The sequence below is a fragment of the Asparagus officinalis genome, chromosome 1 (genome assembly GCF_001876935.1).
Source record: "Asparagus officinalis chromosome 1, Aspof.V1, whole genome shotgun sequence".
Taxonomy (NCBI): domain Eukaryota; kingdom Viridiplantae; phylum Streptophyta; class Magnoliopsida; order Asparagales; family Asparagaceae; genus Asparagus; species Asparagus officinalis.
Genome location: NC_033794.1, coordinates 124,735,861 through 124,760,154, shown reverse-complemented (window position 1 = coordinate 124,760,154; position 24,294 = coordinate 124,735,861). Strand labels below are relative to the sequence as shown.

The 24,294-nt window shown below is 35.3% G+C and overlaps 2 protein-coding genes across 3 annotated transcripts in view; both read left to right on the top strand.

Annotated features, from left to right (window-relative positions):
* Positions 1-7,610, top strand: part of LOC109829556 (lisH domain and HEAT repeat-containing protein KIAA1468 homolog) — a 21,166-nt gene extending 13,556 nt beyond the window's left edge. Inside the window, exons 5-20 of the mRNA XM_020396654.1 lie at positions 1,765-1,935; positions 2,008-2,544; positions 2,656-2,730; positions 2,821-2,949; positions 3,081-3,155; positions 3,229-3,438; positions 3,629-3,781; positions 3,869-4,101; positions 4,224-4,341; positions 4,448-4,586; positions 4,664-4,868; positions 4,945-5,050; positions 5,145-5,285; positions 5,369-5,492; positions 5,590-5,706; positions 6,885-7,610. Of these exons, the coding sequence (XP_020252243.1) occupies positions 1,765-1,935; positions 2,008-2,544; positions 2,656-2,730; positions 2,821-2,949; positions 3,081-3,155; positions 3,229-3,438; positions 3,629-3,781; positions 3,869-4,101; positions 4,224-4,341; positions 4,448-4,586; positions 4,664-4,868; positions 4,945-5,050; positions 5,145-5,285; positions 5,369-5,492; positions 5,590-5,706; positions 6,885-7,273 (2,922 nt within the window). The 3' untranslated portion in view covers positions 7,274-7,610. The remainder of the gene's footprint in view (positions 1-1,764; positions 1,936-2,007; positions 2,545-2,655; positions 2,731-2,820; positions 2,950-3,080; positions 3,156-3,228; positions 3,439-3,628; positions 3,782-3,868; positions 4,102-4,223; positions 4,342-4,447; positions 4,587-4,663; positions 4,869-4,944; positions 5,051-5,144; positions 5,286-5,368; positions 5,493-5,589; positions 5,707-6,884) is intronic.
* Positions 9,772-23,912, top strand: LOC109829380. Of its 2 annotated transcripts, none has more exons than XM_020396589.1 (12): positions 9,772-9,916; positions 10,026-10,124; positions 11,259-11,343; positions 14,087-14,156; positions 15,360-15,420; positions 15,502-15,555; positions 19,009-19,084; positions 19,232-19,328; positions 20,237-20,346; positions 22,126-22,232; positions 23,382-23,492; positions 23,578-23,912. In XM_020396589.1, the coding sequence occupies exons 1-12, from the start codon at positions 9,827-9,829 to the stop codon at positions 23,692-23,694; spliced, it is 1,077 nt and encodes a 358-aa protein (XP_020252178.1). In that variant the 5' UTR covers positions 9,772-9,826; the 3' UTR covers positions 23,695-23,912. The 2 variants fall into 2 exon arrangements, with proteins under 2 accessions (XP_020252178.1, XP_020252130.1); XM_020396541.1 differs by having other exon boundaries at positions 18,928-19,084.

Genomic DNA, 24,294 nt, shown 5'->3' with positions numbered 1-24,294 from the left:
GTTCACTTGTATTTATGATCAGTAGGGCTGAGCACAATATGATTTGAATTTTGAACAGAATGAACCGACAAAACCGCCCTATATTAAGCAGTTCAGTTCGGTTCCAAGAGTGAATCGGTTCGGCTCGGTTTAGGATATTTGTGAGTCAGTAACACCAAAACGGTGAAACTGACTGACTATACTTCGCACTCTCCCATGTGCCCACGTGAGATATTGTTTGTTTCAAGTTCGCAAGCGGGCCCATCAACTTGCCCAGATGAGATTTTGTTTCCAATTTGCAATGCGCCCACCCAGCACCCATGTGATCTACCAACTTATGTGAGCTGTGAGCCACTTATTATTTTTATGATGAAAATAAAGAAATAGTGGGTGCACTCAATGTCGTCCCCAATCCCACTCAAGATTTCTCCAGCAGACCCAAAAAAGCAATTACTGATAACTCTATTTCCCCATCATAGGTTCCCTCTCCTTTTTTCTTCAACTATTCCCATTCCTAGATTTTCTATATCTTTATTATTCATATATTTGGGACGATTTAAGAGCATTAGCCTTACAGTTTTCAGCCTTTATTTCTGCTGCTTGTTGCTTTATGTTGGGCATTTAACAACCAAAAGAACCCACCGAACCGAACCAAAATTCGGTTCAGACTGTAGTTCGGTTCGGTTTTGGTTTGGCTTAATTGATAAACACCGACCGAACCTACCATTTGCTCACCCCAAATGATCAACAATTTGTCAATACTCATAGAACTTCATCTTCCAGTTATCTTTTTTTTGGTTGACATATTTCCTCAATTTTTGGGTTTTGATATGGTAGAAATATTCACAGGGGATGCATAGGTAGTGGGAAGATAAAGAAGTCACCAGAAAGTTTAATTGTTTTTATCTTACAAAAATAAATAATAGGTTCTTTGGTTGTTCTCTCAAATCACTCACTACATTGCACGAAATCTTAAAGATGCTGTCTTGATAGTTGCTATTCATAGTAGTGCTATCTTAATTTTGTTGTGAAATATCATTCTTAAGCATCTCAATGTACTTCATCAAACAGAAAAGATTCATTTTCTTGTTAGAAACATGTTGATGCATTACACTTTCATTTTTAAAATATATAGCTGTGAACAAATTACGTCTTAATGTGTCTTGGATTGTTAGACAAATAGAGTTTCTGATATTTGGTTATATAGTTATATTGGTTCAGAGCAATCACTTTGTTTGCTGCTGATACTTTGATTGCAGACTTCCTTGATCCTTGTTCATGGTGCTGATAGGTTCATCTATGTATTTGTTTCTTAAAAAGGACTAGTTACTTCTAGAGTGCTATGCCGCAATTGAAATTCTTCATCATCGAAGAACTAAAGTTTTCTCAGTTGCGTTTCTTGCGTTATCTTTTCCTTTGCCATGTGAACATACGGGCTTGTCTCTGTAGCTCGAGTGATTGGCTTTCTGTATATGGATCTTTATATTTTATATATGTTCCTTTTTTTGCCACTCTTAAATTGAGAATACTCAGATGAATAGCGTTTCAACAGCATTTGCAGTCAAATAGTTATAGAATTTGACATGAAAACAATGCCAGATCTTGAGGTTTCTTGTAGTATTGATTCTCATTGATTAATATATAGTCCACAACTGTATGCAATGGTTGCTATACTTCCCATCAATGCTTTTAGAGCTTAACTATTTAATCCTTATTCATAGATAAGTGCTTGTGAATTTTGTTGCTAATTTTAGTGAAATTGTGTGTCTGCACTCTGCACTGCAGGAGAAGATGTCCATTCTTAGGGAAAATGAGTCCCTAGCTAAAGAAAATGAGCGGCTTAATTATGAAAAAGATACCTTACTTAGGAATAAGGAATTGGTCGATGGTCAGATTGTTGTTTTAACAAAGACCCTGGAAACTGCACAAAAGGATCTAAAAGACAGAGAGATTCTGGTATTTTCAGACATGATACTATTGGTTAGTAAACTAATAAACTGCATAACTTAACTATACATGCTTTTGTAGCTGCAAAGTTTGAGAAAAACACTAGAGCATCAGAGGAAGGAACTAAATGATTGCAGAGCTGAAATCACTTCACTTAAGATGCACATTGAAGGGTCCAGGGCTAGTCGGAATCGGGCTACAGGAGAAAATGAAAATGTACAATTACTTGAAGTCAATAACTACGTGGATGATCTAAAATCTACTCATAATGACACAGAAAAAATGGAGGGAGCAGACATCACTTCCACAGCTTCACAGTCTGGTACAAACTCGAACGAAGATTCGCTGCCTGGGGAGAAGGTTGTTCAGATGAATGAAGAAATAGTATTACCTAATTCTGTTGATTCAATGTCTGGTTTGTATGTTGGGAATGCAGAAAGTCAACCCCTTGATCAAGATGGTAGAAAGAACATTAATACTACTTCAGACCAGTTAATAAATTCTTGTAATGGTGATGTTGACAGCAAAGAGAATGCTCATGACCACCTCTTTAAACCACTATCTGAAGACGTTGGATTAACATATAAAGAAGATAGTCCCAAACGAGGAACAACTGGGGTAACTCTTGAGATCCTGCATGCTCTCTTCTGGATTAGTTCTATTTAGCCAATTCTTTACTGGACATAGTGTCTTATATTATTTTCTTAAGAGCGATATTCCCTGTGACAGGCTTTGGAGTCCATCCAGATACTTTCAGATGCATTGCCTAAGATTGTTCCCTATGTTCTAATCAACCATCGTGAGGTTCTTATCTGAATTTTGTGCCACTTTCTCATTGCAATACATGCTATAAGAAAGCACATTTTCAACTAACAGGATGTTTTATAATTGCAGGAGCTTCTTCCTTTAATCATGTGTGCTATTGAGCGCCATCCGGACAGTACTGTCAGAGATTCGTTAACTCACACATTGTTTAATCTTATTAAACGCCCAGATGAACAGCAGAGGCGCATTATAATGGATGTATGTTACTACACACTATATATTGTTATCATAGTTTAAGGCAACTGGAAGAAAGAAAGAGCCTCTGTTTCTTGCTTCAATTCAATATATAGAAATAGATTTTGGTGTTATCAATTTACTTTCTTTTTCAGGCCTGTGTAACCCTTGCTAAGAATGTGGGAGAAATGAGGACAGAAACTGAATTGCTTCCCCAGTGCTGGGAACAGGTTTGCTATAAAAAAATGGTTAATTTCTTTCTAAAGGAAAGTCGATATATAAGCTTATTGTCTTAAACTGTAGATTAATCACACATACGAGGAAAGGAGGCTACTAGTTGCCCAGTCTTGTGGAGAACTTGCAGAATTTGTTCGGCCTGAAATCCGTGACTCTCTCATTTTATCCATTGTCCAGCAACTAATTGAAGATGCTGCCACAGTCGTGAGAGAGGCTGCAGCTCATAACCTGGCATTGCTTCTTCAGCTCTTCCCAAATAGGGACAAATATTTTAAGGTCAGCCTCACTAATGCCCAGGGGCAATCATGGAGCAGAAAATTGTCTTCACAGAATTGGCTGCAATGTAAGCTATAGAAAAGGCTGGACACATGGCTTCAGGAGTGGCTTGGGGGCTTATTTAGTGATAAGAAACAATACCACAATATTTAATATGTTTAATCTAATTTGTATGTGTTTCCTTTAATAGGTTGAGGAGTTGATGTTTCAGTTGGTCTGCGATCCCTCAGGGTTAGTAGTTGAGACAACCCTAAAAGAACTTGTTCCTGCAGTAATAACTTGGGGAGGCAAATTGGATCATATTCTACGTGTTGTACTATCCCACATCTTGGGTTCTGCTCAGGTATTTATTGAACTTACGTAATGTTTATCCACTCTTTTAATTGGATAAATAATAGCGGTCATGCTGAAATTACTCCTTATTTACCAGCGGTGTCCGCCTCTATCAGGGGTTGAAGGTTCTGTAGATTCACACCTTCGTGTTTTAGGTGAAAGAGAGCGCTGGAATATTGATGTGCTATTACGTATGTTGATGGAGTTACTTCCATTTGTTCATCAGAAAGCTATTGCAAGCTGCCCTTTTACCACTACTATGGAATCTCTTAGTGCTTCTCAACAAGCAAATTCCTTTTTCTCCACTTCTGTGCTTCAACTGTATGCTGGGTGAGTTCCATCTTGTGTGAATCACCCAGCATAAATATTTCATTACCTTCAAAAAACAATGATACTGATTTGCTGCTTTAAATGGTTTCCTTGTAATCTTATGGTTGGATTCATTTGGATAGGGGTCATATGGAGTGGCCGCAATTTGATTGGATGTATGTTGATTGTTTCCCTGATCTTATTCAACTTTCCTGCATGTTACCTCAGAAGGAAGATAATTTAAGAACTCGAATTACAAAGGTATTTCTCTCTTGTTTTGCATTACAATCCATCAAGTTCTGTGAAGGATCAAAATATTACAGTTACTGTCCATTATATATTTAATATTTTCAAGTTTTGATGGCAGTTCCTTTTGGATGTAAATATACTCTTTGGGGATGATTACGTTGAACACATAATGCTTCCTGTTTTCCTGGTCGCCATCGGGGATTGTGATAGTGCTGATTTGACATTTTTTCCTCCGTCTATCCACTCAAGAATCAAAGGTGTGGAACTGCCTTAGTTTGGAACACCGTAAACATTATTTAGTATTTTACGCTTTGATCTTGCTACTTGTTTGCAGGTTTGCGACCTAAAACTGCTACAGCTGAGAGGCTTGCTATCATGTGTGTGCTTCCACTATTGTTATCTGGTATATTGGGTGCTCGTAGTAGTAATGAACAACTTTCAGAATACTTGCGAAAGCTATTAGTGAACAATACAATTAGTGATGATTCCTGGTCTGGTTATCGTGTTGCTGAGGTTATCGATGCCGTCCGCTTCCTTTGGTTGGTACCTTTTGTAAATTTCTGTTTTTCCTTGAACAATATTTTGTTGTATCCAACTCACAGTTCTTAAATATAGCACATTTGAAAAGCATCATGGAGTCATTTTCAATGTTCTCTGGGACATGGTTGTGAGCTCCAATGCTGATATGAAGATTGAGGCTGCAAATCTTTTAAAAGTCCTGGTATGTGGCAATTTCTGAGCATCTGAGCGTTATTATTATTATTATTATTATCTGTACTTAATCAAGTACTAATATGACTATTTTCTGATTATAGGTGCCCTATGTCGATGCTAAAGTCGCATCAACTCAAGTTTTGCCAGCACTTGTCACTCTTGGCTCCGATCAAAATTTAGATGTTAAATATGCAAGTATAAACACGTTTGGAGCTGTTGCTCAGTATTTCAAAGATGACATGGTACCTGTAACTTGTTTTCATTAGTGGACTATTTCAGAGCAGACTTTCTCTTTGTGGAGCTAATTGAATTGTTTGAATTTCAGATCGTTGAAAAAATACGCATACAGATGGATGCTTTCCTAGAAGACGGATCACTCGAAGCTACAATTTCTGTTATACGTGCATTAGTTGTGGCAGTACCACATACGACAGAGAGATTGCGAGAATATATCCTTAAAATTTTCTTTAATATTAGATAACTTGTTACTTGTAATATTACTGTTGTTTGAGTTTTTTCAACTTTTTTTTCTTTAACATTTCATACATCTTTTGTCGAAGATATTCCAGCTTACAGCCCTTCCATCCCATGGAAAGGATGTTGTACGTCGTCGTGAGAAAGCAAATGTGTTTTGTGAAGCAGTACGCGCTCTTGATGCTACAGGTTTGCTTGCTGGAGAACTGAGCTAAAATTTCTTTTGTATGCAACCAGCACAGAGTCATTCTCTCTGATACTTCATTTCAGTTTGACTCATCCTATTTCAAAAAGAAAGTGATGCTCCTAAGATAGTTCACCAAATAATGATTTCTAAAAAAACTTAGATAGTTCCAGTGTAAAATACCACAGTTTCACTTATTATTATCACCCCACAAAAACCTTGATTTTCTCCACAACATCCAAAAAACTGTCCCTGAAGTTTATTTAGCGCACCCAAACTATAATTTTTGTTTGTTTTAGATAATTCCTTTATAATGTCGTATAAATTTCCTAAATTTTCAGAAGCACCATATTACTCCTTTGTATGTCTCTTTACAAAAAGCTCTACTTATTTCTTGACATTTCTTCCAATTTTCATTTCACTTATCCTATGTCTATGTCATGTTTCGGTGTCTCGTGCCAAAGATAGGTCCCTTTCTGTAACGATCGGCAGGAGTGCCTGAGCAACAGATCTATCAAATAGTTTTTAGAACAGCATGAAATGAGTAGATCGTGACTAGGTGGGTGGCAAATGGTTGGATTCAAGTTTACATCTCAAGCAATCATCTTTCTACCATTTTGATTGAGTACAACTAGTGGATCTAAACCTATTAATTAATATTAGTGGTCCATCCCTGGATCAAAACCCTGCAGTAAGTTTTGGATTCTCTTTTTGGTTTCAGGATAAAATGAATACATTGCTGTTCCTTAAAAATAAATATTTTCACCTTTGATGTAATAGAAATTTATAGCTTAAAAAATTCTACTTTGCTTTTTGGTTTGTAGACAAGATACATCCGCAAAGACAAACCTCTAGTTTTAAGTTTTAGACAGATACGTTCTCTGTTGCACTTGTCTATACCTATGAATGGTTGGTTGCATTTCAAACTAGTTGCTTAGTGTATTCATCTAAGTTTAATCTTCATCTTTGAAGAAAAATGTTGCCTTTCAAATAATATTCTACCTTGTAACGAGATTGAAATTTCATTTGATGACACTGTTGACATGTTCCTTGGTTTATAAGAATAGCAATAGAGAATTGGATTTGTTGAAATCCATAGAAAATACTAAAATTACGTAGTGAATATGACTTTAGACCTAGATGGTTAACGAATTTTCTTATGGGTCTATTCTTTCGATTGCAGATCTTCCATTAACTAGCGTCCGGGACCTCCTCATACCAGCCATAACCAACCTACTCAAGGACCCAGACTCACTAGATCCAGCTCACAAGGAAGCCTTAGAAATCATAATGAAGGAGAGATCAGCCGGAGCATTTGAGAGCATAAGCAAAGTAATGGGGGCCCACCTCGGGATCGCAACATCGGTTACCAGCTTTTTTGGTGAAGGCGGCCTTAGAGGAAAGAAAGACATTGCAGACCCACAAGAGACTATTATTAGTTCCCCTCCTCAACCGAGCCCTTCAGCTACTCAAGATGGCACGAGGTTTCAGCGAATGATGAGAGGTGGGCTTGGGGAGATGTTACGAGGCAAAGGGAAGGGACCTGAGGATTCTCCTGGCAAGCCCGCCTAAATTTGCATCTTATGAGTTTGCATGAATCTTCTCTTTGAATTTTGAAGTTGTGGCCTCGTCATTCAATTCAACTTCCATAGGACGGTCTAGTGATTAATACGTATTATGTTTGTTTCGATCTCTGAGGATGTGCTTGGGCATTCTATTAAGAGTTGTTATGATCTGTTGCTTCATTTATACATTGATGCTAGATGAGATAAATGTGTGGTGTAGTTATAAGCAGTTTCTTCTGTTGCATAATTATTTAAAATGTATGTATATAATTGAGGACTTGTACCTACTTGAAGAGTAACTTGTATTTCAAGAAGCATGAGGTTAGCGCACTTTCATCGCAGAAGTCTGTGTCTCGTAAGATCGCAATGGGATTATTGAGTGGAATAAATTTTCTCGTACATTTTTAATATAGGCAGTTGTAAATGAATTTGCTCGCCTTCAGTTCAGATCATCATGTATATTCATTCTGGTTCACGGCGAGCTCCCACATTGAGGGACACGTTAGGCTCTGAATCCCCGCACCATGCTGGGTGTTCTGATAGGATATGTGCTCATATCTATGGATGTGTGGACAAATTTTCAAAACCAACCTATTTGGACTTTTATTCCCAAAAAAAGACCCGTTTCACATTTATTTAGAGAAACCGACCTGGTTTCAGCACTGAGGCTGAAACCAGGTCGGTTTTTGCAATTATTTTTGAATGGGGTTGTTTTTTGTGAATAAAAGTCCAAATAGGTTGGTTTAGAAAATTTGTCCATGGATGTGTCTTTAGAATTCGATCATATGCACGTAGGATAATAAATATTATCATCCACCCTTATAGATATAGGGGTGTTCTAATAGGATGCATTCTCATGTCTATGGATATGTCTTTGGTATTCGATCATACGCGCATAGGATAATAAATATTATGGAATTGAAGTATGGTCTTTGAAATAATAATTGTCCTTTAATTTTATTAAAAGAGTGAAATTCAAAAAAGTACCATAAGTTTAACCTTATCTATATTCATCTTAAGTTTTTTAAAATTAATCTGCGGTTAAAGATCCAAGAAGATGCTGTTTTAAGTTCAGAGCATACAAAATCTCAAGGGGGACGGAAAAGTAGTCAAGACTGAGTAAAAGCTGGTAAACATAAGTTAATAGGATTCTTTGTCCACCAATTTTTTTATCTATTGATTTTAATTTAAGATTCATGCTACTATATATTATGACTTTTTTTGAAATTTGTGTCTTGATGTTTATCACATGCTAGCACGAATGTCAAAACATAATCAATGGATAAAAATTGATGGACAAAGGACTCCTAGTCACTAAGGGGGTGTTTGGTTGGTTTCCTAAAAACCAAGAAAATGAAATCGGTACAATGAAATCAATAAAATAATATTTTTATCAATTTCCATCTTTAAAACTCACTCACAATATCTAATAAAATATTATTTTTATCCTCCAACTCATCTCATTTCATCACCTTTCTTACCTTTAAAAATAAACCAAACACAAGAAATGTGTCACATCATCCAACTCATCACATCTCATCTTATCTCATTTTTAAAAATCGCACACATCATCAAATAATATTGTGACAACTCATCTCATCTCATTAAACATTCATTTCCATCCATTTCCTAAAAAAAAACAAGAAATTGATTTCCTTAAGTTTGTGTCACATCATCCAATAATATACCTCCAACTCATCCCATCTCATCTATTTTCTTATTTTTAAAAATAAACCAAACACAAACAACCTCAAAACATCATCCAATAATATACCTCCAATTCATTTCCTTATTTTTTTAACCAACCAAGCAACCTCAAAGCAAGTTTTTTTTTTAAAATCACTCACATCATTCAATAATAAGGTGACAACTCATCTCATCTCATTTCCTATTATATAATTTCCTTCTTTTTAAGCCAACCAAACAACCTCAAAACAATTATTATAGGAAATATGTTTCCTATTCTTTGATTTTCCAATTTTTTTTTTGCCAAATGAACAACGCCTAAAGTGTACAAGAGTGAATGAGAAGAATTTCTTGAAAGTCTAATTAATTTTACCTAGAAAGAATATTGGCTTAAATGCCCTATAGTTTCACCAACCTTGCACTTAAGTAATTTCTATTTTAAAACCGAGCAATAAATACCCAATAGTATTTAGATATTGCTGATAAATGTCCCAAAGTTAAAAAGAACATAGTTTCTCTACATATACAAGAACACCACATGATGCAGGGTACTAAAGCGTAGCTCTTAGAAACTTTAGGGTATTTAAGTAAGGTCATTTACAAACCAACGTCATTTATATGCAACATTTGATAAACAAGAGAGCATCAAAATGCAACATTTTGAAATGTTGGGATATTTATGTGGAATAGTTAAAATACTTTGAATTATTTATTTTCTCAGTTTTATAATAGAGGTCATGCAAGATTGGTGAAACAGCGGGGTATTTAAGTGCAATTTAGCCAAAGAATATTAGCTAAAGTTTCATATTATGCAAAATAAATATAAGGTCAAAATCCTCTTGGCAGAAAACAAAGAAAGGAACAAACGAGGAGGATGACCGAAGCTTGGATCCGCTCACTCGTGGAAGCCATCCACTCGAGCTCCACTCAGACCGTTATCTATTTAGCTGGCGGAGCTTCTCAGGTCTCTCTCTCTCATCTCTCTACCATTTCTTGGAAATTTTCTGTTTCCTTCTTCAATTATTTCAACTGAAAATAAATAAATAAATGATGCAATTTGATTCATCTCGTAGGCAATTGCATGGCTGATGTCTACACCTGGAGCTTCCAATACGATCCTCGAAGTTCTTGTTCCTTATTCCAGGACCTCCATGGTTCAATTGCTCGGCAAGGTAATAATCCGTGGAATTTGATTTTTTTCCCCCCACTTTACTTTCCACTCTGGCAATTCCACAAACAGTTGGTTTGCATACTTGGGGAATTGATTTTTAGACAAACTGCAATCTTGTTAGCTTTGTTAATAATCCGATGATAACCCGAAAAATCGGTAAATGAAGGTTGTGTAAATGATGACGATAGATGCCGCTCATTCGAACACACGAGCGTGCAGACACACATTTAACATACCCACAAAAAGGTTTAGTTGAGAACAGCCGGTCATCTCAATATATATAATGTTTTTACAACAACAACAACAACATTAGTAGCAAAGCCTTTGTCTGAGAATTTTGGGGTTGGCTACATGAATTTAAAACCTTCTTCTTCCATTTAATTCTGTGTAGGCTATCTCCTCTGTTGAGTTAGCCACTATCATATCCTTCTTAATTATGACCTTAACGGTACTCCCACTTGGTGCATTTTGTGGATCACTAATGGTTTTAAGTTGCATAAATTATAATGAAACCTATGGATCATCCAGATTCATGCATATCAGCATGCATGCACACGCACACAGACACCCACAACAAATATATAGTTGACGGGTGTGTCATGAAATATTTGTAAGTTTTTCTCAGTCAGGCTTATGATCTGTGACTCGGTTCAGCGATAGGCAGGGTTGGGTCCTCGTATAAGAAACATATATGAAGATCCAAATCTTTCTCTGATTTTGTTTGATTGATATTTTTGAAGTACATAATTATTTTGCATGATCCGCTTAAAAGTTTCTTACTTTTATTGTAAAAGTTTTGTTACATTATTACGCCCCTCCTTTTATAGTTTTTTTTGTTTTTTCTGAATATTTTGATGTGTTCTAGAAGCTCTCTTACAGAAAGTGCTCAACTGCATTATATTACTCACCTGCATCGACCTTTGCTTTCATGATATGCTCATGACCACTAGTGAATAATAATACTTGGGTTTTTTCTCTATTTTCCTTCAGCAAAGTTCTATATCTTTTGATTCTTCTCAGAGGTATCATAGGTTGGGATTTACTTTGATTGTTTTGAACAGGTTACTTTAATCTTCTAATCAATTATGACAAAATAACCATTTTTTGGTCTCATTAACCAATCCTTGGCTTTCAGGTTCCTGCACAATTTACCAGCCAACAAACTGTTGAAGAATTGGCATTGTTGGCGTATAATCGCGCGTTGAAGCTTTCAAAACCAGGTTAAAATCCGTTCCTTGATTTTTCTCCAAAGTCTTGTGCACTTTGTGATGTGTTAAATAACTTTTTATGTGTTTATCAATTGTTGTTTTCATTAAACGAGAAAGGAGAGAAAAACCTTTAATATGAAATATTTTTGCCAGTATGTAAAGATAAATTTAGGGGCTGTTTGACTTCAAGATTTATGTTTTGGATTTATGACAATGCCACATATCCAATGAATCCTCAAGTATCAAAATTTTCTATTTTGTGTTTGGTTGTGTAAATAAGGGGAATGAAAAGTTGGTTTTGAAAAGAAAATTTAACAATCTTGTTTGTTTGCAAAGATGGTAATAAAGTTGGGAAATGATATGGGCCCACTAGTGATTACTTTTATAGGTAAAAAAAAGATTATATTGATAATTATTAGTAATCAAACTAACCACAAGTATAAAATTAATTATGTAGTTATTATTTTTTTCCCAAAATTTACAAGTTTTTTTTGACGTGTTTAAATCTCATGGGGCCCACATTTGTACTTTATCCCCCCAAATCCTCCTCTTTTATTCGGATAGCTGACATTACAATTTGGTCGGCTCACTTTACGAGGCAAGAGTCCATACAAGCAGACACAAGATTTTTGCTGGGAAAAGTTGCTCTGAATTTTTTTCTCCTTGTTGGGCCTGATATCTGACTTGTTTTCTCAAAAATCCTATGAACTTTGCTGAAACAAACAGCCCCTTGTAGTTTTGGTCTAGGCCTTCTTGTACGTTATTGTAGTCACAGCTTTGTCAGAATGCTGAAGACAATTGCCCTTGTGTGCACTAGAAGAGGGTAATAATGGAAGATGCTATGCAGTATAATTGAAGATTTGGAACCTGACATAGCTACAGTATTTTAAGGATAGAGTTGAGTGTATATATTGCCCCCTTTTTAGGCAATAGGCACCTATATTGATGTCATTAGGCTAGTAGTGTCTAATTCTTTTATCATTCATCTCCTTGTGTCTCTAAGAATACTGGATCCCCTTGCTCTTATGGTTTTAGTTGGTCTTCAATGTTGTCCTATTTGTCAAGACAACGTAAGACTACAGCTGTTCTACATCTTTAAAGTTTTGACATGAGGATAGTGCTGTATGTTATTTGTGAATAAATGTGATATCTGACCATGTTTGAGTTGGCATTTATATATGAAGAACCTCAGAGCATAAAATGATGCAAAAGCAATTAACAACGTACCTTACCATCATTCCTTACAAATTACAAGATAAGGCCACTCTTAGTAGCAGTTTGGGCAGTGATCATCAAGGCCTGTTCACACTGTGATTTGTGTTTGTGGTTTGATCTTGGATCTGGTCATTTAAAAGGAATGACCTGGTCCAGTCAGAGAATGGTTAAGTCTTCTCAGCACTATGCTAAAATTTTGTCATCATCATTTACTTTGTCAATGTGAGGATGTGTCCCTGACACAGTCCTCTCTCGGTCTCTAGAAACAGTCAAAGTAAGAAATCCATAGTGTGTCCATATTCTTAGGCAATTTGATGGATAGGTTGATAGTCAGTGAACAAGTTATTGACATGGCTGGAAAAGGCCATGTACATTTGGGGTGCAATTTGTTTTAGAATGGAATTCCTGACATATTGTGGGTGATTTTTATGTGTTACTTCTTGCTTCGTATACTGTAAGAACGAAGATTTGAAGAAGGAAGGTTAGAACTTAGAAGTTTAAAACCATTCTCTAAAGCTTTAAGCTATTCTTGTACCTGTCCATTTCTTGGGTTCAGAATGTCAATTTTCAGCAGTCAGATATCTCATCCTTGTTGCGCACCTTATTGTTGCATTTAACTGTTCTAGATATGTTTATGGATGTTATTCTTAGTAAACTGACAAACTTTTTATCTCCCTTCTTGTTGTGGATAGAGATGGAATATCATATTTAGATGCTATCAAACATAGGAGTTTGCAAAATGGAATTAGGAAGATTTGTTTTTTGTGCATTTATTTGCGAAGATATATACACTTAAAATGTAGATAAATTTCTATCTTGTTTCATCTAGAAGAGTACCTTAATGCACAATCAACTGACAAAATGATTTTACCCAAGAAGTTCTAAGCCATAAACCATCATGTACACAGTCTTACTACAGTAAATGTAAAAGTAATAAACTCAAATTGAGAAAGATGTGCTTAACGCAGATAGGTGGAACCACTTTTAGTAGGAAGGGTCATCTTAAATATCATGGAGTACCCACCCTCTGAGGTCCCAACTAGTTTTAATCAGGACATACAAAATCTGATATTTCCATATGATCTTTCCATTAAGGCTTCAATGTGGTTTCTCATGTTTGATCCTCAAGAGGTTCCTTCAGCAAGAAGAAAGTATAATGAATTAATCGATAACTCTGAATACAGTTTCATGTGGCATGTCTATTTATATTTTCTTCTGTATCTATATGCACTCTAGTTTTTTTGTTAGGAAGGTGCGGTGAAAATGAAATCCTCGAGTGTTGATGCATGGTTTGTTTTGCTTTATATTAAAAAAATATTTTATTTGTAAATGATGTTATTTACGAAGTTCTTTTAATTTATGGATTGCCATCCTAATCACGTCTGATAAGAATTGACACTTTGACAAGTCTACGCATGATGTTTAGATCTCCGCCATTTTTGGATTACCGGCTATAGTCAATTTCATGAAAGTACTTGATGGCATCAAATGTATAATTGCTTGCTTATACAACTGATCCGATGTTTTTTTATACATATAGGTTTTCCTGTATTAGGTGTGGGCTTTACTGGATCCTTGGTCAGCATACATCCAAAACATGGCAACCATAGGTATCCTTTTTTTTCTTCTCTTCACGAGCTACTGTCAGCTTGCGATGAGCATTGATTTATAGGAAAAGATCTTGTTTCATAACTCCCGTTGCATTAAACTTCTGATTTAGTGAGAACTACAAAAACTAAAGTTCTGTAATACACTGATGTGCTTATCCATATACCCTATTATATATTAAGGTAACAACTAAGAAATGTTATGATATCTGCAAGATTTATTTCTGTAAGAAATTGAATGATTCATTTTTGTGAAGTTTGATGGTAGTTGTACAATAGTTTCTGTTTGTGATGTTTGTTTGTCGTTTATGCCATTAGCTATCAAATATATTCATGTCTCAGAGAATCTATAGCTCATAGGACATTTCGTATATACCATAGGAAGAAGTTCTTATAACATTAACTCCACAGCTACTTTTCTTATCTTTATCTATCTTTTGAGATGGATTGCATGTCTTTGTCTTTGTGTAGCATGACATGTCAAAATTCCATCAATGAATACGATGTTTTTTCTTTTCATAAAAATGACATTTTTATATGTAATAGTTATGCACTGACCAGCTTTCAGCTACTAGTATAACCGTCCTACCATTTTAGTCAGTTACTCAACCCTTCCACCTATACTAAGGTCACTATGACTTTCCTACTGTATCTGTGTCATTATGAGTTAGGTGCCTTTTTGCTGAATATGATCATAGTTATGCTAAACAATCGTAGAGTCTTATATACACGGTATCCTCTATATAGCATTTGCTTCACATAATGTACCATCTAGTTTTATAATTTAACTTAATCTTTCTAGGAATTACTGCGCCTGGCCTACCAGCATAATCAGTACATTGAAAGTTTATGCCGATAGTTCATTGGTAATATGAGAAAGTATTTGTTCCTCAAGGTTCAATGGTGTCTCTTGCCATAGTGCTCTTCATCAAGAACCTCCACTTATTGGGTTCTTGATGTAAGTTTGACAGGCTGTATAAAAACTTGTTAGCATGTTGACAGCACTTTCTTAATCTAAGCATATACTTGGTAGTTGATTCCAAAGTGATTGCATTGGCAATGATGGATATCTGCAATCATCAAAGATTCAATTTTTTTTTGAGATTTCGTGTGTACTCTATTGTTTTCCATTATCAATTTAAATAGAATGCTAAAATCTTACCTCTTTTTTTTCTTCTCAAATTTTAGATTTCTCTTTTTGTTCAGGTTTTACTTGTCGACGCGGACATGTGATCGCCTTCGGACCTCAAATATAACTTTGGTTAAGGTATTAATTTCATAATTTATTCTTTTAAATTAAGTCTCACTATTTTATCTAAAATAGTGCAGTCTATAACATTGCTACTAGGGAATGCGGACTCGTGAGGAAGAAGATAAACTTGCTAGTCATTTCATGCTCAAGGTACGTTAATTTGATACAGAAATCCACACGATTCTTTTGGATATGAATTTGAACTATTCCCTGTGCTATTCTTTTTCCTCAATACCGATGTTCTTATTCTTTGTACCTTATTTGAACTGATGCGTAATTGCGTAGAATGCCTTACCTTATGATGGCATTTTAGATTTGGTATCTTGATTCTTATCGAGTCCAGTTATGTGTGTAAAGCAAAATTACAGTAAAGATACTCCTTATGTATAAAATAAGAAAGGGTGCAGATAATCCCCTCATTTATACCACCAGTTATCACTGTAAATATTTTAGCAGCACTGTACACCCTCTGGATTCACATTTTGAGAAGGATAAATTGTGGATAACCCCATTCTCTCCTATGAATCGAAGGAAGTTATGTACTACTAAAATAGTTAGGGGGGTTTATATGCCATTTACCCTTTTCTATTTCCTCTATTTTACTTTCTTTTTTATTCCATATTTATTCTTTTATCATCCGTCTATATATTCTATAAATTCATAGAAAAACCATCTTTCCTAAGCTCTTGATTGGCCTACAAAATTTTACAAAGGGTCCTTCACAGAAACATTCTTGGTTAGAATAAATTGTTAAATTGGTTTTTTTGCTTATAGACCTATCCTTAGATCCCTTCCATCATCCAACTTCTATGTTTATTATTTTTATTTAGAAAACAGATACAAAAGAACATGTGTGTTTGTTTTTTTTTAAAGTGAACACTAGGGCTGGGCGTATTCGGTTCGGTTCGGTTTTAAGTCCAATCCGCATCCAATCCGAATTTTTCGGATTCTCAAAACTCTCATCCAGATCCAGATTTTTTCCCCTTCATCCGAATATTCAGCCCAACCGAAATTCGGTTCGGTTTCGGTTTTGAACCGAATTAACTCCATTTCACAAAAATCTGGGTAAGTTTTAGTTATATCCAAAACTGAAAAGAAGCAATCAAAACTGAAAAGAAACAATCAAAACTGTACTAAGCCACTTAATCAAATTGTATGATCTGAATATAACTAGCTTAATACACTAGGAGGACCATGTAATTATGTAGCCTTTTTTAGAGAAAGAACAATGTTTGGCAGGCACACACACCTTTTGATGATTTTCGTTAATTTTTAGCTGCCTTTTTCTCATCAAGAATTATCTTATATCCTTGACAGCCTATACTATAGGTTAATTTGATATCCAGCACCAGCAAGCTGTATTCATGTTATCACTGAAATTTGACCAAAACACTAAATTTATCCTTCAACCTCAACATCTTGTATTGATTTACGGAAATCTCACTTAACTATATCAGCGTACTCAAATATATGTTAGTATAAACTCCATCCCACAATTCTTAAATGCTAAACATTCAGCCATAAATTTTCTTCACACCCAAGGCTCGCAGCTACTTTTTGTTTAAGAATTCGGTTCGGTTTTTTTTGGGCGGTTCAGGGGTTCAAACCGGATCCAAACCGGTTTAATTCGGTTCGGGCGGTTTAGAGACTTCTTCTCATCCATTTAATTCGGTTCGGTTAACCGATCCGTTTTTTCGGGCGGTTTTTTCGGTTGAACCGGTTTGTTTCGGTGTTTGCCCACCCCTAGTGAACACTTTGCAGAATAGAGGAAGATAAAAGTTGGCTCATGCAAAGATCATATTTAGTTTGGACTCCTCAATTTTGTAATGTTTGGCAAATGCAATCTTCAATTTCAAAAAGGAATGATCATATTTTCACTTAGCATGAATGGTATTAATAGTACAAGAACATGAAAGATTGATTTAATCATTGTACAATGAAAATGAAAGATTGATTTAATCAAATTTTATGCACAAAAGTTAATGTTCTAATAAATTAACCAATATATACGTCAAGATGCTTTTCTGTAATCAGGGTTTCTGCTAGCATCACACTAAGTTGTCAACGTCAATGGAAAAACAAGAAGAAGAAAAAAAAGACTGCCCTTGTAATGAGGACAAGAAATGACAATATTTGATTAGTTGATATATTTTTGAATTTTGAATTTTGAATTTTGAAATTTGAAATTTGAAATTTGAAATTTGAAATTTGAAATTTAAAATTTGAAATTTAGTTTAATTTTAGTTGAGTGATTTGAGGGATTGTTGTTTGTTTCTATTTTTATTGCACGTTGTGTGCACGTAGTTTTTTTTTATAAATAAGGTTGTATGAGACTAATGAAAAAAATGAATTATTGAATAATTAAATAAAAATTTGTGGCTAAAAAAAAAATGAGTGTGTGAAACCTCATGGGTGTGAAACCCTAAAAAAAAAAAAACAAAAAAAAAAAAATAAAAAAAAATAGCCGCCGAGTCTCCTTTTCTTCTTCAAGCTCCAGGCAGCCAGCCAAAAAATGCGCCATGTTCCTCGTCAACAAACAAGCCGCACAACCAATCCCATCTCCCGTTCTCGCCGACCACCAGCCACTCGTTTCTCCTTCCGCAAGTCACCGTTCTGCGTCCACGCAGCCGCCGCCGCTCTTCCTCCTCCACAAGCCATGAGCAATTGACGCCTCCACCAGCATTTCCACCGTCTCCGAGCACCGGAACTTCTTCCCCTTGCTCATCACCATCGCGAGCAGCCCCAACAACCACCGCCTCCTCGCTGGCCCTTCAACATCGTCGCGACCGTCGCCTCCTCATCAGTGATAACCGCCCCTCCTCATCAACGACGACTGCCCACCCGCGCTCAGATCACACTTCCTCCATCGACGAACGAGCCGTGAGTCGACGTTAGTGGTTTAGCCTTCTTTTTTTTCTCAGATCCAAGAGAATGCAGAAGAGAGAACTTAATGGTGACGTGTGGACTTGTGGATTTTGATGGGCTTGGGCTTCACTGTAGAAGCTAATGGGCCTTGGATTTCTTTCAACAGTTTTAAATAGTGATCCACTGAGGTTTCGCTTCTCTCAACTCAGTATTTTTCTGTTGATTTCAATTTATTAGTTAATTACATGAGTATTACATCTCTAAATTCTTATCATATATTCACTGCCTAAACTAAATCTGTGAGTTGAGAGTAATTGAATATGTGACTGCTGAAATTTGATATTGATTGTAGAACTTGCGCAACGATAATGAATATTGTGATTAAATTATTCTAGATTGGAATTGTTCATGACTATCGTTGCAAATCTGATTAAAATCCATCTGGCGCGTTAACTGTTTTAATTAGTTTCCTACCGAAGATCATGAATTTTGGCGAAGCAGTGCGTTGTTCAAATTAAATCGCTGATTCCGACAGACCCCTCCACCGTTTCGCATCACCTTGTCTGCTGTCAATTAATATGTTGTCTTAGGTATCCTGTATTATTCTATTTGTTGTATGGAGTATATTCTGATCAATTGTCATCTTCTTTTACTAAGGCAATTGCAGATGCTTGCAAAGTTTCTGCTAGCTTTACTTCAGATTTACATGAATCTGAGGTTCTCAATGAATATGAACAGTCATTTGATGAGGATCAAGAGCTACAACAAATTATTGATGGAAACATATGCATGAAAATTTATCACTTTCTTCAAGGTACGTGAAATAACTTCTCTTATATTTTAATTAATGTGTCTTTCAAATAATCTCACAGCATTTTAGTAATAAAAATTAAATCATAGTTTCACCTTTAAACAGTTTTTTTCATTTTATTGTAATTTTAAGGTATGTCTTCCTGTGCAGATGCTCACATTGCAGATACGGAAAGGAAGGTCATATTGTCAGGTTCATTCAATCCACTGCATGATGGACATGTCAGACTTTTGGAGATTGCTTCAAGGTATGTGTATAACCTTTTTTGTTGATAAATTTACAATCTTCAATTACAGTTTCTAACGTACAGCAAACTTACGGACACCCACTCGTGCACGCACAAAATTTGAGTAGTTTTTAACAGAAGGCTATTCCAACTTTATGTTGGAGTGTACATTATTTATGCAAGAGTACATATTTTCTTAACTAAGAATTAACACCATTAAAACTACAACATCTAACCATGTTCTCAAATTGAGATGTAATGATACATCAATTATGAGAAAGCACAAAAGCATAACTGATTACTCCTTAAATAGTAAATTCTTGCGTAAGAAAGTAAGACTGTAAAACATGTTCTCTAGCTAACTTGTTATAAGTATGCTACTTAGTTACCCAAGAGAAATGAGAAGACACCTAATGTTACAGGTGAGATGTTTAACTCCTAGCACAAATCCTATATCCATCGGATAATTTTGTCATAGGGATCGTGAATGTTCAACATATATGAAACCATTCATGAGTTATATAGTCACCGTACTCTTTCATGCCCACTGATTGGGGAAATTTCCTATTTGTTAACAATATTTTCTTTGTTCTTTAAGTATATGTGGGGTTCTGCAAGAGTCCATGTGTTTATGCTGTGTTCTCGTGAATGAAAACACATGGGTAGATGATCATTATTATAGGTAGATAGCACTTACTTTTTAGCATATTGCTTTGTTCTTTATGCACGTTTGTGGTCTGCTTAGATGCATGCTTGTATTTTGCTGCATATGTGAATGAAAGCACCTCGGACAGACTTACATGTTCATGTCATAATTATAGGGCCATAGGCAAGTAGCACTTTACACATCAATTATTTCGCAATAGTTTATCTTAGTTAAATACATATGCAAATTTCACTTACCTTCTAAACTTTCCTTTTCCATACAGTATTTGCGGGGATGGGCTTCCATGCTTTGAAATTTCAGCAATCAATGCCGACAAACCTCCTCTAGAAGTGTCTGAGATTAAAAAACGTGTTGAACAATTCAGGAAGGCTGGTAATGTTGGCTTTTCTTATAGTTATCGTGAAAGGAACAAAATTTTCTTTTCAAAAAATTCAAGAAGAAATATGAGACCTTCAGGTTTAAGCAATTGCGATGACAATTGGGAAAAGTGTAGTGTAAATGAGCTTTATAGTGCATGGTTTGTGTGGTACGAAAGAATTAATCATTTGCAAAACATGCTTTCTCCATTTACATTTTTCATTGATTATCATCCGCATATTGCGAAGGCTTCTCTTTAAGTGAACAATCTTCCGTTTGTAACTAACCTAGAAGTATATATGCTCTTGTAGTTTCATGGAAAGCAGCTATAGCAAATACAGTGATTTCTTAAATACAGTATGGGGCAAAAAGGGAACAGGGTGATAACCTGGAGAATTTGAAGATATGGTAATAGGGTAACAAATCTCCACAGAAATACATAATTGTTAAAAAGAGTCTGCTAATTGGTACATATTATATCAACTTACATAAACCTAACCTGTGATCAATTATTGTAGGAGCGTACATAGACATGGAGGATAAGCCATAAAATCTAAATCCTTTAGACATGGAGGATAAGCCATAAAATCTAAATCCTTTCTATCTTCCTATTATCTTCCATAATTATTGGCAGAAAGGGAGTAGCAACAAGAACAAAGCTTTCATCCCATGTCTCTAGGGTCTGCAACATGAATTCTTTTTCTCCTAGGTCTCATTCCATAAACATCCAACTAAGTTTTACCTTTACACCAAATTTTATGCAACCTTCCATCTTTTCATCCCAGTTTAGCACTAGCAGTAAAATAATTACGACAATAAATATTTTTGCTAACCGCATTGGTGATGACAAAGTCAAATTCATCTAATGAAAATAGCATAAAAAATATTAGACATTGAACAAAAAATGTGTGTACACAGAAACGATTAACCCTTGTTCACCTATTCTTTAACATTCTGAGACTTATTTATCATCTCTAATCAACCTGTTGGTAGAACACCATATATTTATCATCTCTTAAATTTTGTCAAAATCATGAAAAAATAATGCTGAAATGATGGACAGTCAGTTTATGGTCGTGCGTGTGTGTGTGTTTGAGTGCGTGTGTGTATGCATGTGTGCGTGCGTGTGGGTGTGTGTGGGCGTGTGTGGGTCTTCATGTGTGCGCGTGCAAACACGTGCGTGCATATGCATGCATGATGTTTCAATTAAAAGTTTACTTTGGAGAAATTTTTATTAGTTTTAAACAAATTTGATTATGTGGAACTACCAACCGAGATGTTAGCCTTGACCCATACATATGCACTTGATTAGAAGCTTGCCAAATTGTTTTTGATTACTTCTAAACCACATGGCTTAAACTCTGCTGAAACATGACTATTGAAATGAAAAAAATAATAACTCTTTTGGAACTTGGATGAACTTATAAATTCAAAAATATATCTTTGTTTCATATTGCAGTTAGTCCCCTTGAAAAATTTGAACTGTTAATGTAACATCTGCTGTGTTAACATTTATGATATTGAAGCAAGCGATGGCTGAAAAAGTGCTGAAATATCTATCCAGATTAAGGCAAACTCTTTAATAATATATTTGATGTGGATAGCTTTACTGTATTGTGAACTGATTTTGTGTTCTTCTTTGGGCTAATAAACATTTAGCAATATCTTGGTACTGTTTCCTTAGTTTCTTCTTGTATTTAAATACAATCTTTTGGAACAAAAAATCATTGCTTTTCCAACTTACTGTACTCACATGAAGTTGGTCGTATTTACTTTTTTGTTCTTTTGCTGCAGGGAAGACAGTGATTATTTCAAACCAGCCGTATTTTCATAAGAAAGCAGAACTCTTTCCTGGAAGTGCATTTGTAATTGGTGCAGATACTGCTGCAAGGATTGTCAATGTGAGAACACAATTCTTTATTGGAGAAGTTTTTTTAGCCGTTATTAGTAAAGATGTTTTGAATAATTTCAAGCACACAAGTACACATATTCTGTTGAGAGAACAGCATATTCTCTTATATAAAAGCTTCCCTGGATTATACAGGAGAGCTTAAATAAAATGTGATACAAGCAAAGGAGGATAGGAACGATATTTAGGTTGAGGGTGAAACTGACATTAGCTTTCTTCTTTATATGCCTTTAAGATCGATAGGCGAAAATTTGATCGTAGGAGTTCCACTGTCTAATTTACTGAAAAATATAGAACCATGGAACTACATAAAAGTACTCCAATAACTATTGGCAGTCACATGAATAATGGACAAGTATGTAATCCGAGCATTAATTGAGAATTCATATCATGGTGCCATATAGCCTTGAGCATGACCACAGTTACCAGCAATAGAAATTGCTGCAATTAAAACAGCTTTAGAATGCTATTGCTACATGGCGTACTGAAGGCACACGATGAGCCAAGAGACTTTCAAGGGTGGCCTTCCGCTCAAATTCTGGAAAACAAATTGTGTGATATTAGTTCTTTTAGTATATTTTTTCGTGGAGCACCTATATTTCTGCCCCCGCTTTCCAAGCTTAATTGTCTCATTCAATACAATTAAGAGGAAATTCACATAATGATGACTGTGAGGGAGGGAGGGAGCCTCGTCAATCATCAAATATGAGAATGCTTGTGAATCTTTTCTAGGGATTTTCAGTACTTTGAATAACATACAAAATGCTGCGGTTAACCTCGGGTGCTTGGACATGCAAATGTATTAATCTGCAAGCATTTTAGTGGACACATTTGCAAATAATGCTTTACAATGTTAATTACCAAGTACTACATTTACAAGTTGTCAGAAACCAAATGGATGGTTGTGAACTTTTTGCCGTTAGATTTATAGATAGACCCTATACATATGTAGTCAAAATCATACGGAACACGATCAACACGACGAACTTTTTGGTAAGTGTTATGCACCAACATCACACTTCTTTCTATCTTATGTAAGTTCCATGATATTGTTTCAAATCCTTTCAATTTTAGCAATAATACCTTAATTTTTATCGTCAACATTGGAATTCTTATTAAATTGTGTTCTTTTTCTAAACAGCCTAAGTATTATGGTGGAGACAAGAGAAATATGCTGGATATATTGATTGGATGCAAAATGTCAGGGTGCATGTTCCTTGTGGGTGGTAGAAAGGTTGACGGAAATTTCAAGGTATACTACTTTGTATTGCACGTGTTAAGTTTTTTTGTTCATTTTCTCATAAAATTAAGTAATAACCATTTTATGGAATACTTAGGTTCTTGAAGACCTTGATATACCTGAAGAGCTGAAGGACATGTTTGTCTCGATACCAGAGGAAAAGTTTCGCATGGATATATCATCGACAGAGATAAGGAGAAATATGGGAGTATGATGTCAGGTTATAGTGCATGTTCTTTTCAAGTAATTTTGTGTATGTGAAGTAAAGATCTTTCAAATTTCTTATATTATCTAAAATAGAGAACTGATTTACAGACTGGTTTTCAACTAGTAATGGAATTGTCATTGAATTGTATCATAGATTCATAATGTCTCACCAATCAAAAAAGATGTGGACAAGTTTATCATAAAACTGTTCTTTTTCCCAATAAACTATCTGATTTTTTATATTTTTTACGCCACAGATCTATTATGTTTCTGAGTTTTAAACATATAATTTCATTCATGACATATGATGTGCATCTAGTACATTTACAGCTACAATGAATCAGCAAGATGCATTTCTATGTTTTCCTATTTAGATTCCTTATTTGCTTTCTCAAGTTCTAATAACACAATATCTGCTATTGAACAAAAAGATCCTCTCATGTACTGGTATTTACCTATTTCAACATCCGATTAGAATTTACGAGGTTCAATGGTTGCCTAGAGTTTTTACTTCCTCTTATTAATGTCCACAGGGATTGTTTTATTGACTTGAAAAATGCTAGTTGCTTTGAGCAAGCTGTATTGGCTTTGCCTGGGAATGGATTTA

Bases quoted from the DNA above. Each gene is read 5' to 3' on its own strand.
- LOC109829380 (XM_020396541.1), top strand. From the start codon at position 9,827: ATGACCGAAGCTTGGATCCGCTCACTCGTGGAAGCCATCCACTCGAGC. The intron at 15,556-18,927 runs GTACGTTAATTT...TCTTTTACTAAG, and splicing joins CTAGTCATTTCATGCTCAAG to GCAATTGCAGATGCTTGCAA. The intron at 20,347-22,125 runs GTAATGTTGGCT...CTTTTGCTGCAG, and splicing joins TGAACAATTCAGGAAGGCTG to GGAAGACAGTGATTATTTCA.